The following is a 15144-nucleotide window of genomic DNA, read 5'->3' as shown; positions in this document are numbered from 1 at the left end:
ATATTTTAGAACAATTCTCTGGGTAAAATTTAGCTAACTGACGTCATGGGTACTTTCAATAACAATCAGCTCACGTTTTAGTACTATAATTTAAACTCTACTAAAAAAATAATTCTTTTTTTTTTTTTTTTTTTTTTTTTTTAGTCTTTTCTAGGGCTGCTCCTTCAGCATATGGAGGTTCCCAGGCTAGGGGTATAATCGGAGCTGGAGCCACCGGCCCACGCCAGAGTCACAGTAAGGCCAGATCCGAGCCGCATCTGTGACCTACACCACAGCTCACAGCAACGCTGGATCCTTAACCCACTGAGCAAGGCCAGGGATCGAACTCGCAATCTCATGGCTCCTAGTCGGATTCATTAACCACTGGGCCACGACGGGAACTCCTAAAAAATAATACTTAATTGTTATTGATAGCAACAGTTTACCAAGAGCTCCTAATCTGCAAGGTAAATAACCCAATATATTCAGTGGGTGAAGAGACCTGTAGAGGCAGCAGACGTGACCTCGGCAGCTACACTCTATTCTTACCTCATTCTGAAGAATGATGCATCAAAAGGAAAACACTCTTGCCAGAACAATCCGTTTGAGGACAGCCTTAGTCATACAACTGAAATGCCAGAGCTCGAAAATTTAAACACATTTGGAGGGAGGCCAGAGACGTGTCTGCTCCCCAACAAATATAAGTTTTAATTAAGCAAACTGTTGACTTTAAACAAATATAATTTTAGCTCTGATATATATTTTGAAGGCTATATTTTCTCCCCCCGCCCCCCCGCCAGAGAAAAAGCTCTATTTAAAAATCCTAACCAAGGGTGTTAAAGAAACAGGTTTACATCTGGCCATCACAGCAACTGAAGCAATCATGGAAAAGCTCCATGATGATTACTTTTCTCCACCACGTCAATGTTGAAAAATTCCACCTTGCTGGAAGCATCTCCTGGGTAGGTGCTATTTGACAGTGGATTAACCACAACTTCCTACATCGGGGGATCAATTAGCAAACTGCTGGCTCTAGCTAGAAGGTAGAGAAAAGTCAACAGTCTAAGCCAAGGGGCCCCTGGGGTGGCTCTGCATCACAGCAAATGTAGCGCCCACAGGGGCCGAGCTGAGCCACCCCGGTGCAGCTGGACCAGGAGAGGCCGGGGCAGGTGATCCTTAGGCTAAATGAGGGAAGCGGCAGGACCACCGGGAAGATGCTCTCCAAGCCCATATCCAGGGGAGGTCAGACCACCGGCCAGGAGCATGCACAGTCCTCTCAGACCCCTTTCTGCGAGGGGAGTGAGGGGGAGAAGAGGAAAAAGAGGAAAATGGGTGTCTGGGCCCCAAGATCAACCCCTAGACCACTAAGGAGGAGGGGGGAGGGGTAGCGCAAGCAGGATTCCCAGGCAAGGCGGCCACAACCAGGCTAGACTCAATAGATTCTGACCCACAAACCCCAGCTTCTCCTAAAATGAATGGACTAAGAGGAAAAGAAGCTAGGTCCAGTCTGCCCACTCTCCTCTCCAGCCCCCATTCACTGAGCTGTCAATGCCTGAGGCTTTGCTGGACCATCTCATTCAAATCCTGACTCCATTCCAGCAGCACATCCCCACACTTTTTTTTTTAAATTTTGCGTGCGCTTGTGTGTGTGTGCATGTGTGTATGTGTGTGTGTGTTTTCTATGGCCGCACCCATGGTATATGGAGGTTCCCAGGCTAGGGGTCTAATCAGAGCTGTAGCCGCCGGCCTACACCAGAGCCACAGCAACGCAGGATCTGAGCCGAGTGTGCAACCTACACTACAGCTCATGGCAACACTGGATCCTTAATGCACTGAGCAAGGCCAGGGATTGAACCCACAACCTCATGGATCCTAGTTGGATTCATTAATCACTGAGCCGCGTCAGGAACTCTGCACATCCCCACTCTTGACAGAGGAGCCCAAGATGGTTAAGGCCACACAAACTATAACCGCAGAGCTGTCTGCCTCCCAGCTCTGCCTCCCGTGCCACAGGTGACAGCCTGTAGGAGGCAGTCATCTTCAAAGACAAGTGCTCTAAGTTAGCAGAATACACTATTTATCAAAAAAAAAAAAGGAAAACCCGGTTCAGGAGGTCTGTCTGGGACGAACCTCTCTTTGCTTCACTGCCCAAGGAACAGAACTACCCAGAACAGGTCTCCTTGGAACCACATCTGGGGCAAGAGAGCAGGGCAAAGAAATTACATAACACAAAACTAATGGAGTTCCCTGGTGGCTCAGTGGGTTATGGACCTGGGGCTGTCAGTGCTATGGCACAGGTTTGCCTGGGAACCCCAGCTCGCTGCAAGTACAACTAAAAAAAAAAAGGAATTACTTCAAAAGATGGGGAGCACACCCCCAGCTTGAGTCAGCCCCCGAGGTGGCTGAGCACAGGGCAAAGTCCCCAGAGTGAGGTCCCAGCACATGATGCCAAGGCTGTGGGGGGGCAGCCAGGGCCCAGAGCAGGCACCCCCCCAGTACCCCTTCAACCCCTTCCCTCTTTTCTTCTCTAAACCCACTTTTCCCCTCCCTTCCCCAGGGTTTAAGGGGAAGGTCTACAGTTAAACTGACAGAGCAAGTACAACAGAATTACTCAAATGATTTTCTCCCTACTTTTTTTCTCTCCTTACCCATCAATTATTCTTTCATTGTGTTGACTCATTCCTTCCCGTCATTCTTTCCCTTAACATTTTATATAACGTGATCTAATTCTACCAAAAACTCTTCAAAGAGTTCCCACTGTGGTGTAGTCGTTAAGAATCCGTCCGACTGCAGTGTCTAGAGTTGCTACAGAGGCATGGATTTGATCCCTGGCCTGGAGCAGTGGGTTAAGGATCTGGCGTTGCCGTGAGCTGTGGTGTAGGTTGCAGCTGTGGCTTAGGTTCAATCCCTGGCCTGGGAACTTCAGTATGCCGCAGGTGCGCCATGAATTTAAAAACAAGCTCTTGGAATTCCCGTCGTGGCTCAGTGGTTAACGAATCTGACTGGGAGCCATGAGGTTGCGGGTTTGATACCTGGCCTCACTCAGTGGGTTAAGGATCTGGTGTGCCATGAGCTGTGGTGTGGGTCACAGACGTGGCTCGGATTGGGCGTTGCTGTGGCTGTGGCATAGGCCAGTGGCTATGGCTCCATTTAGACTCCTAGCCCGGGAACCTCCATATGCCATAGGAGCGGCCCTAGAAAAGGCAAAAAGACAAAAAACAAAACAAAACAAAAAACCTCTTCAAATAACATACTTTTCATTCGCTGAAAAGGAATACAGCAAGGCAAGAAAGATCAGGGATCTGCTTCTCTCCTGTCTCTATTTCTCCCTGAATCTGATCCATATTTCAAGAGAAGTATATAAGAAAATCAATACAGAAGAAATATTTCTGGAGTTCTCACTGTGGCACAGCGGAAACGAAATCTGACTGGGATCATAAGGATACAGATTTGATCCCTGGCCTTGGTCAGTGGGTTAAGGATCTGGCGTTGCCGTGAGCTGTGGTGTAGGTTGCAGACTCGGCTCGGATCCCACGTTGCTGTGGCTGTGGCACAGGCCGGGAGCTGCAGCTCTGATTAGACCCCTAGCCTGGGAACCTCCATATGCCGCAGGTGCAGCTCTAAAAAGATTAAGGATAAAAAAAAAAAAAAAGGAAGAAAGAAATATTTCTTTCTAATACGAAGATTTTTAATCTAAAATCCAAACACTTATACTTCCTACTAACTGGATTATGACCAAATGGCCACTTAGAGCCAACGTGTCCGGCCTCCCTTTTACCACCCCTTGGCTAAAACATGGACAAGGTCACATGAAGGCTGGACTCTGGTCCCAACACAAACCTGCACAGCCTGGGGCCCCAAAATGTTCAGGGATATTTAATTATTTCTCTGCGCATGAGGCTAATGCTATAACTTCTAGGCATAAAAGAATAAGAGATCAAAAAACTAGACTCTCATATATTTGAGTTTTGTGTCAGAAATTTCAGAGCTCAGTTCTGAGAAGGGGAAAGCCCACTTTGAGCCAATTCTAACGCAGAGACCAAGAGTGGAGCAGCTGCCAGTGGAGGAAATGGAGACACTTTGGTACAGCTGTCCCCTCCCTACAATGGCTCCTCGTTTAATAAGAGGACTTTTTAAAACTCCAACCTACTTCAAGAAATAAATAAGCTATAATTATTTTTACATTCACTTCAGCTCATCTAGTCAAGTTTATTATTTCTTTTTGGGGGAAATCTGCTTAAAGTATTAAGAAATCATCCAGGGAATTCCCATCGTGGCTCAGCGGAAATGAATCTGACTAGCATCCATGAGGACGCAGGTTCAATTCCTGGCCTCGCTCGGTGGGTTAAGGATCCGGCATTGCCCTGAGCTGTGGTGTAGGTTGCAGAGGCGGCTAGGATCTGGCATTGCTGTGGCTGTGGCTGTGGCACAGGCCGGCGGGTACAGCTCTGATTCTACCCCTAGCCTGGGAACGTTCATATGCTGAGAATGCAACCCCAAAGAGACAGAGAGAGAGAGAGAGAGAGAGAGAAATCATCCATCTAGGTATTTGCAATTGTTGCTATAGGCACAAATATATTTGCCAATAAATTACTTTACTGTAGTGTAACATTTTTATTACATAAAATTTTTTATCTTGTTCTTTTCTTCTTTTGCCTTTGTCTGCAAAAAAGGCTCAAGAGAAGTTTATATAATTTTGAGGATCTTTTCAAAAACCCACTGTTTCAAAATGTAATTTTTCTATTTGATAAATTGTTTTTATTCATTCTGTCCTAATTGCTTTCTCTATTGTTCATATTAATAATTGGTAATTTTGTTCATTTTGATTGATATTATTGACAATTTTAATAATTCCCTCAGAAAATATTAAGTTCTTTTATTCTTGTAATTTCGACTACTAAAGTTAAGGCTATCTATCGTTTTTTTAAAAAAGAAACAAATAAACTAATTTGATATAACTAACTGGTTGGACTGGCATCTAATGACTATTGTGCTTAAAATGCTTATTTTCCTAATTCGTACAGTGCTGCAGCAGAAGTAAGCCTTAAATCTTTGAGATTTGTCATTTTATCTAAAAGAGAGGTTGTGGATTCCAGGTAAATCAGGATTTGAACCCCTGCCGTATGACTCTGAAGGCTGTGTATATAACCACTAAACTAACCATTCTGGAGGGCTGCTGGAGGCTTCGGCGAGTTCATGTGCACATGGACCTCACACCTGGGGAGAATACACTCACCGGGGCCCCCGAAGCGCCCTAGGAGTGGAAAATGCAGCCTTGCCTCCAAACAGCTCAACTATGAATAATTTTCAGCCTCCTCTCGCCCATTCATCCAGTTGACAAGCTGCTCGTAAGATGAGATGAGTGGTCCAGCCCTAGTCTCCCGGTGCCCAGCAAGTCCCCAGTGAACACCTGCCTGGCACCAGTCTGCATCCCCAGGGGGGTCACCCTCACCGGCTTCCACCCTCCACTGCCAGTGCTGTGACTTGATTACCAACCTGGAACCACAAAGCCACGCTCCTGAGGACACAGGGCAGACCTCTGCGGCCCCCAGGTGGCCACAGCCACAGAAGCTGCCAGGCCACAGCCACCAAGGGGCACCTCTTCCTCCAAAACCACGCTTCCCCAGGACTCAACTCAGAAGTGGCAGATCCTGGCAGAGCCTTCAGCTCCCAGGTTCCACCCCCCGCCTCTCATCAGTCTGCCTCTGCTCCAGCCTGGAAAGCGTCCCTGTCATGCCCTGAGCAGGGGACACACAGGGCCAGACCACAGCCAAGGGGGCGGACGGCAGTTGAACTGCTGGTAGGACGCCTTCCTGAGGGCTCACGACACACTTCCTCACCAGGGCACCTACAGCACAGAGTCTCACCCTTTGGGATTCAGCCCCATCAATAACCAAAATCCCTACAAAAGTGATTCTCAGCGAGAGAGTGGAGGACACGGCCCCTGAAGGACACAGCAGGTTTTGGGAAAGGATTCTGTCAATGAGCAATGAGAGGGGACTAAAATTATTATTAAAATTCTGTGACGCCCTCTGACATAAAAATCACTTTTAGAGGAGTTCCTGTAGTAGCTCAGTGGAAACGAATCTGACTAGAATCCATGAGGATGCAGGTTCAATCCCCGGCCTCACTCAGTGGGTTAAGGATCCGGCATTGCCATGAGCTGTGGTCTGACCCCTAGTCTGAGAACCTGTATATGCTGTGGGTACGGCCCTAAAAAAAAAAAAAAAAATCACTTTTAGAGAAGTTCCCACCATGGCGCAGTGGGTTAAGAATCTGACTGCAGCTGCTCGGGTCCCTTTGAAGGCGCAGGTTCGATTCCCAACCTGGGGCAGTGGGTTAAAGGATCTGGCTTTGCTGCAGCTGAGGTGTAGGTCACAGCTGTGGCTCGGATTCAATCCCTGGCCCAGGAATTTCCATATGCCACGGGTGCAGTCATTAAAAAATAATAATAATAAAAAAATCACTTTTATAGACAGTTATGAGATGCTATTACAGTATTAGTACCACCTCCTATGCTACATGACAGTTTAAATAGAATCTGTAGGATAGCCCAAGCATATAACTACATTTAAAATAATGTTTCTATATGAGAAAACTATTTCAGGTCCCAAATAACAGACTTAAAACACCACCCCTCTCCTATTACAGAACTATTCGCAAAAGGAGGAAAAAGTAAGTAAGAGTTAATTGTGAAATCCCACAGGATTTTTATAGAAGAGCTTTGGCAGGATCCAAAAACTCCATGAAATTATACGCAAATGCTCTGTGCACATAAGTGTTTTGTTTTTTTTTTGTTGTTTTGTTTTTTTTTTTTTTTTTTTGGAGAGCTTACATGAGTCTCAAAGTAGCCAGTGGTGCACAAATAAATATTAACTTAAGAACCACGACTCCTAACTGCTTCACTGAGAAAGGCAGAAGCACGGATTTCTGGGTCATACTAAGTACAAGAGAGAAACTGCATCTAGACGTTCTGTATCTCCAACCCATCCTTACCCTACCTGACTCTTTTGCCACCTATATAAATCTGAGGCCAGAATGTGGTTTGAATCTTAGGAGAAAAAAAAAATCTCCCTGAGAACTAAAGTTTGTCTATGCCCTAACATATAAATATTTATATACTCCTTAAACTGCTGAGATTTTTCAGAGTCCAATAATGAGGGCTTTTACTCACATCACACAACACACTGCAGCCACCGGCACTCATCCCCACCCCCACCATCACCATAGGCCACACACCACATAATGACAGAGGCTGGAAATGCATGGGAAATGCTCTAGAACTGAAACCCTAACTTCCCAGTGGATTCTGAAAAGCTGCGCTTCAGAGACATACAATCTGCACAAAAGGAGTTCCCTTGTGGCTCAGTGGGTTAAGAGCCCAACTAGTATCCATGAGGACATGGGTTCAATCCCTGGCCTTGCTCAATGGGTCAGGGATCCAGTGTTTGAGCTGTGTAGGTTGCAGATGTGGCTTGGGTCCCTTGTTGCTGTGGCTGTGGTGTAGGCTGGCAGCAGCAGCTCTGATTTGACCCCTAGCCTGGAAACCTCCATATGCCGCAGGTACAGCCCTAAAAAGGAAAAAAAAAGTACTGCACAATAAAGTCTGCCTAATGGTTCCAAGATGCGGACGAGATACATACTGACCTTCATGAGATGCTGATTTATCCATTTTGTAAACGTCTTCTTTTGAACTTTGTCCCGTTCATCTGGAAGAGGGGAAAAAAGATATAAAAGAAGGTTAGTAAAAGCCATGAAGAGGAGACTTTACTAGTGACTCTGCACATAAGCAAAAATAAGGTGTTCAAAAAATACTGTTTAGGGCACTTGAATTTTCTTGTTAAACAACAGCTCCTTGAGGGAAGAAAGACAGGCCTCTTCGTGGCGTGGCATTTGCCAGCACTGCCTCGGCCGGCTCTGCTACATAAACCCCATCACTGCCGCCGCCGCCGCCAGGAAGTCCTCTCAGCTACACCTGACACTCTGGGTGAGCCCCTGCAGGAACTTCCCAGAGCCCTGACCATAGATTACACCCAAGCTGATCTTCACAACCCCGGGGGGCAGGGGAGGTCATTCCCATCTCACAGGACAGGAAACCAAGAGGTTAAAAGACTGGTCCATGAATAGTCAGCAAACCACTTCAAGTTCTGATAAAAGGTCCTCTGGCTTGAAGTGGACAGTGGTTTAATTTCTAACCATGCTGCTCCCCTGTGCTGAACCATCTGGTAGAAACAAAACGCCCATTAGATCCTTGCCACAGAGGGTGACCCTGTCCTGGTTACAGACGTGGTACAGAGAAGGGGGAGGGGCAGCCTTAGGTAGAAGGAAGAGCACCACCGTGTCCTGGCTCATCAAGTTACTATTTCAAAAAGCATCCTAAGCTCCAGCATCCCCCACCCCAGGCAGCAGTCCCTGCCCTGCCATGTCCCCCTCCCTCTGGTGTCGAGTCATCCCATACCTACCGCATCCTCTCAGCATGAGGTGGGGGGCCTCCCTTATCCTTTCCCACCCACTCCACCTTCTCCATCCTTTCTCAGGGAGCAAACAAGCCTCGCCCTCTTCATCCCTCTTCCTCCTTGTTCATCATCATTGAGCCCTGCTCCCCCGCCCCTGCCAGCTGTAAACTACCCTAAATGCAACTAAAGTTTCCTGGAAGATGCTTGTCCTACTTACTGAAAGTATTTATGTGCCTTACAGTAACTTAAACATGAACAAAAATACTTAAATACGTCAACTGTGAAAACTATCCATAAAATGAAGTAGAAGTTACTAACATCAGTCCAAAAAAAAAAAAAAAAATAAGCAAGAAAGAAAAAGATGAACATCTTAATGTGTTAACAGCGCAAAAGCAGACAATGAAAACGATTAAAAATTCTGGATTTTTTTTTTTTTTTTAGGAAACAAAATTTAGGAAATTTTTAGGAATTTATTTATTTATTTATTTTTGTCTTTTTAGGGCCACACCCACAGCATGTGGAGGTTCTCAGGCTGGGGGTCAAATCGGAGCTGCAGCTGCCAGCTTACGTCACAGCCACAGCAACTCGGGATGAGAGCTTCCTCGACCTACACCACAACTCATGGCAATACCAGATCTTTAACCCACTGAGCAAGGCCAGGATCCAACCTGCATCCTCACGGATGTTAGTCAGATTCGTTTCCACTGAGCCATGATGGGAACTCCTAGGAATTTAATGTAGGAAAAAAATTAGAAAAATTTAGGATTTTTTTTTTTTGCGTTCTCTGGTGGCAGGTTAAAGATCTGGTGTTGTCACTGCTGTGGCTCTGGTTACAGCTATGGCATGGGTTCGATCCCTGGCCTGGGAACCTCTGCATGCTGTGGGCACAACCCAAAAGTAAATGAATAAATAAATAATAAAAAATTATGTATTGAAATTAATTTTAAAAATTAAAACATTACATGTACTCACAGGTACTCAACCTCACTAGCAAATAATAATATAAAATAATATAAATAAGGTTTTTAACCTATCAAATTGCCAAGATTTTATGAAAAAAAAATCATGTTGACAAGGGTACAGGGAACAGATATATATATATATATTACTAGAGGGAACGTAATTTGGTTCAAATCTTAAGAGACCTGCACTATCAATACTGTAGTGACTGGTCACATATATGGCTATTTAACTTCAAAGCAAAATTAATTAGAACAAAATAAAATTAACAATTCCATTCCTTGGTTACAATAGCTACAATTCAAGGGTGCAGAAACTAACATTGGACATCACAGATATAAAACATTCCCAGCATCACAAAAATTTTGACTGGACAGCACCACTGCAGGACAATTTGCCAATAAATATCAAAAGCCCTAAAAACATACACCCTTTCCCAGCAAATTCGTTTCTATAAAGTTTATCCTGAAACTATAACCATGGTGGAACACAAACCTGTATCTATGAGAATATAAACCAGTGTTATGTTTCCAAATAAAAGTTTAGAAAAGACCTAAATATTCAGAGATAAGGAAATGGATGAGTAAGTCTTAGTAAAGCAATCCAGTGGTTTGTTCAGAGGAGACTCTTTGCAGACCTGGGCAGTGACAGCTTGTTACCTGGAGCTCTCCCACCCTGCGACGCCAAAGTGAAAGGGGGCAGGGGCCACGGGACCTCCCTTGCATAAGCATTTCTTCTCCAAAGTACCTCCCTGAAGCCCTTTTCACTTCCCAGCATCATGGGAGAGAACCAAAAAGACACTAAACAGAGCCTCTCTTGGTAATGCCCACAACTAATTCCTTCTCGGTGCCCCAAACTTCCAGTCTCACTTTTGACTTCCCAGTGCATATAAAACTTGGAGAAGCTGACCAAGAAGCTTGCTAACTCTTGGGCGTTCCCACGGTGGCGCAGCGGAAACCAATACAATTAGTGACCATGAGGACGCAGGTTCTATCCCTGGCCTTGCTCAGTGGGTTAAGGATCTGGTGTTGCTGTGAGCCGTGGTGCAGGTCACAGACACAGCTCGGATCCTGAGTTGCTGTGGCTGTGGTGTAAGCAGGCAGCTGCAGCTCCAATTCAACCCCTAGCCTGGGAAATTCCATATGCTGCAGGTGGGGCTCTAAAAAGCAGGGGGAAAAAAAAAGAAGCAGCTTGCTAATTCTGAATATAAAGGCTCAGAATTTATGCTAAAATTGTTCAGCTTGCCCAATCCCAATGTAAAATCCCCAGGCACTTTGCTTAAAACTACTCTGCCAAGAACAATAACATCCGTAATTGCTAACCAACGTTCCCATCCACACAGTATTTATTAATTTATTAAGTTTAAAAAATTGATTGTGCTTCCTCTTGTTTATAAAAGTAAATTTAGTTCCTTGTAAACGAAACAAGAGTCAGAACTGTACAGGACCCCACCTTGTAAACTTTTAAGATTAACAATAGATTAGGAACATGCACCATGTGTTTCAACATTGTTTTCCATGATTTTGAACATTTGCATTACATTTACTGTTACAAATATTGCATAATTTGTTTACTCAGGCTTGTCAATTGCTGGAAATTTAGGTTGCGTGTGATTTTCACAAGGATGAATTACTCATAAATAATTTTACACGTCTGATACTTTCTTTGCCTTTTGTTGCTTGCGAGCATCATCAGCAGACAATCCATGTCCTTACTGACATCCCCTGGGGCATGACGGAGACCTCAGCCATTTTCCCCTCCCCCACAGCAGATGCCATGACACTTCTGTGCAATCAACAAACAAATGCCCACAGTGTGAAATAATTACGTTTCCCTAAAGACGGTCCAGCTCAGGGTAACAAGGTATCATTACTCACAAACTTAGATGCAATGGTATATACATTACTATGTCTCTTGAAGTAACAATGATGTCATAAAGGTCTTTCAGCCTTGCTATTCCTAAAGAGTTCAGAATGAACCCAAATAACTAATCAGTACAGGAGGCAAGAGCAAAGGAAACATAGCAATCCACAGTCCCAGCCTCCCTCCCTCATCCCCTCATCTCTCAGGGATGAGCCCAGCACCACGTGGTGCTGGACCACCAGGCTGGACAGGAAGAGCGCTGGCCCTTGCTCTCCACAGCTGTCACCTAGAGAGGGCACCTGACAGGAAGGCCAGCTGGGCAGAGGATGCGGCACTCACCATGCAGGGAGCACCGCAGGGAGCACCGAAAAAGCCCACCCCTGACCCTGGCCAGTCAGCGAGTGGGGCCAGCCACTGAGTAGGGCTGCAGGGGCATGGGGGAGGGAAGGCAGATTAGCAAGACAGAAGCCAGCCTAGTGCAGACTCCTCTAGCCAAACCCTGATCTCCTGGAAGGACCCTTAGTTCAGTCCAAGTGTTCTGAGCACCCCCACCCAGAGTTGCTTCCTCCACCCCAAGATTCTGCATCTTTCATTTTTTAATATTTATTTATTTATTTTTGCTTTTTAAGGCCACACCTGCAGCATACGCACGCTCCCAGGCTAGGGGTCAAACTGGAGCTGCAGCTACCCCTCTCCACCACAGCCACAGCAACACCCGATCCTTAAGCCACTGAGTGAAGCCAGGGATCGAACCCACATCCTCATGGATACTAATCGAGTCCATAACCCGCTGAGCCACAAAGGGACCTCCCACCTTTTTCTAATTCAATGAATTTTATATTTACAGTTGTACAGCCATCATCGCAACCTGATTCTAGAACATTTCCATCCCAAACCCGCAGTCCATCCTTCCCCAACCCCAATCTGTCCCCTTTGGTAACCCTAAGGTTTTCAAAGCCCATGAGGCTGTTTCTGTTCCGCCTATAGGCTCGTTTACATTCTCTTCTCAGATTCTACATATAAGTGACAGGGTGTGGTGTTTGTCTCACTATTGCTGCCTCTCAGAGGGAGGGCTCAGCACACCCCAATCACAGACAGGGCTGTGGACTTTGGACAAGCAAGTGCAAATAAGGGTATCTCCAGGCCAAAGTGGCTCCTGCCACATTTTGGCAGTGCTTTTCTAACCCCCCTACTGCGAAAACAGAGTAGGAAGAAGAAGGCGGCATCCACAGTCATACCATCCAATTAATAACCTGAGACCTTAGTGTTCAATCAAGAAAAAAAAAAACACAGTGTACTATTAATTAACAATCCTTATAATTCAAGTATAGACAGCTTCTGTATCACGTTACAAAACATGAAATGAAGACAGTCCTGTAACTATCTTCCAAAATTTTATTAATTCATTGAAATCATCACATGATAATATGAACACCGACAAATATTCTCTCCCATGAAACTGAACATAGGATGTATATTAAAGAAACTTCTCTTGGTACAGAACAGTTGATAAAACATTTAATTTAAGGAACACAAAGAACAGAACACATGTTCTTAGAAACTAATCGCTTAGAGTGATTGCTTAGCCACAAGGTATAGCTGATTTAATCAAGTGATCAAACAATGAGATTCACTTAAGTACTGGGTAAGGTACAAAGACTAAAGACTAAAACGAACTAATGACACATGATTCCTAAGTTCTGATAACTGTTTTCTAACAGCAGCAACCTAATCTTTTCTTTTAAACCGTGATAAACCTAGACGTGGCCTCTCGGTTACAAAACATGAGATGAAGATATTCCTGTAATTATCTTCCAATATTTTATTAATTCCTTGAAATCATCACATGATAATATGAACACCCAGCAGGGCTCTCTGACACGTGGGACGCCTCCCACAGCACCACAAACACCAGAGCAGAGCTAAGGTGGACTTTTAGGGCTCGACTTTCTGCAGGAAAGCAACTTCACAATCCAGGAATAATTTAAGTCTTGGGAGACTGTGATTTGCCACTTTCCAGACACTTTATTTCCAAAGGCAGTTACTGCAGAAGGGCGTAATCCAAATGCCGCCGTCTAATTTTCCAGTGGCAAGTCTCATAAGGGTTCCTTATTTCATGTCACTGAGGGATGTCCAACACTAAGATTTATATTCAGGGCGAGGCCCCAAGACAACCAAAAGGAAAAATCATCCCTGAGGGTTTTCCTTTTATTTTTATTTTCTAATTTTATTTGTATGGCTGCACCTGCAGCATATGGAAGTTCCCAGGCGGGGAACCAGTGCTTCCGCAGCAACCTGAGCCACTGCAGTTGGATTCTTAACTCACTTCATCGCAGTGGGAACTCCTCATTCCTGAGTTTTTAACTGATGCTATTGGTTTTACAGACTATCTGATTATTCTGCTGAACAAAGTTTTATAACTTTCTTCTACGAGAAAATCATTTCATTCCTAGAGAACGTTTGAAATGAGAATACACATGTAGAATCACCTTATAAAGTACAACGTGGCTGAACATGCCATAAGGGCAGAGTATGCAAAGAACAGCAGGATTTGGGAAAAACAAAAAGCATGAAAACAGCACCAGTTATTACAACCTACACTGGCTGGTCTTCAGCAAAATCCAATCAAAGGTAAATCCACTTGGTGTCACAAAATAAATATGGAGATGATCTCAACACCTATCCTATGTCCCCAGAAGGGACAAGTTCTGTCCCGGGAGCCACAGGAGTTGGCACAGGGGCCTGTCCCGACTTCTGAAAATCCGACAGCCCCACCGTGCAAACCGGCTCGGGTCCTGCAGCTTCCCCTTCCCAATCCTGACATGCAAAGGGGAGGCAACAGGTGGTACTGACCCAGGCAGCACATCAGCCCCACCAGCCTGGCGTTCCAGGCACTGTCACGTCTCCGGACCTGCCCCATCATCCTGCTCGGACCTGCTCAGCTGCTCTGCACACTCTCAGCCCGGAGGTGTCAGAGTCCTGCTGACTTTCGGTGCAGAAAGGAAAACACCGACACGCCCACTTCCAAGCCGAAAACCAGTTGACTCCCCCTTTTAAACAAACAGGAGCCAAACCAGTCTCCTCCACGATTCCACAGGGGATGCGGACAGCTGGGACTGAAACAGAATGGATTCTCCATTTCTCCTTCTCAGCTCAAAACCGTGCAATGGAAGTGCCCTGAGGAGAGAGCTGTGCTTTCCCAACTTGTTTGCAACGAGGCCATCGGATGGCAGATTTGGGCAGATTTCACCCTGGTCCTAGCTCATCACATTCCCTCCTCTGAAACCCCAGGCAGAATGCCTCTGGAATAAAAAGCCGCAACCAGCCCGACTAGTTTAACTCAAGCCTGATACGTGCGCTATGAAGGTGTTTGAGGGATGTTTACAGGCCAGGCCCATCTGCTTCAGGGGGAACGCCACTCCCAGGTATTTATGTACCTTCACGCATATTTTCACGTGAATCTCACCACAATTCTTTGAGCTGAAAGGTTTATCTTAAGTTTATTTTAATTTTATTTATTGCTTCTTTAGGGCCACACCTGCGGCATATAGAAGTTCCTGAGCTAGGAGTTAAATCGGAGCTGTAGCTGCCAGTCTACACCACAGCTCACAGCAAGGCCAGATCCCTAACCCACTGAGTGAGGTCAGGGATTAAACCCACATCCTCATGGCTACTAGTTGCGTTTGTTACCACTGAGCTAGGACGAGAACTCCCATTTTATTTTATCTTTTTTAAGTTATATATATACATATATATTTTTTTAAGTTATATATATATATATTTTGCACGTTTAAGTTCCCCAGGCCTGAGCCACAGCAATGAAAACGCTGGACACTTAACCTGCTGAGCCATGAGGAATGCCTGTACATCTTCATTTCAAAGATGT

The 15144-nt window shown here is 45.3% G+C and overlaps 1 protein-coding gene across 28 annotated transcripts in view; it reads right to left on the bottom strand.

Moving 5' to 3' along the window:
* DST (dystonin) overlaps positions 1 to 15144 on the bottom strand; it is a 487727-nt gene that overhangs the window by 273493 nt on the left and 199090 nt on the right. For 27 of the 28 annotated variants that reach the window (XM_021098565.1, XM_021098572.1, XM_021098573.1 and 24 more), the window contains one exon: positions 7627 to 7688. In XM_021098565.1, coding sequence (XP_020954224.1) covers positions 7627 to 7688 — 62 coding nt within the window. Of the gene's footprint in view, positions 1 to 7626; positions 7689 to 14111; positions 14212 to 15144 lie in introns of those variants that run through there. The other variant, XM_021098581.1, reaches the window with a different exon arrangement.

This window comes from Sus scrofa, chromosome 7 (genome assembly GCF_000003025.6).
Source record: "Sus scrofa isolate TJ Tabasco breed Duroc chromosome 7, Sscrofa11.1, whole genome shotgun sequence".
In the NCBI taxonomy this organism is placed as follows: Eukaryota; Metazoa; Chordata; class Mammalia; order Artiodactyla; family Suidae; genus Sus; species Sus scrofa.
This window is presented reverse-complemented; position numbering and strand designations above follow the sequence as displayed.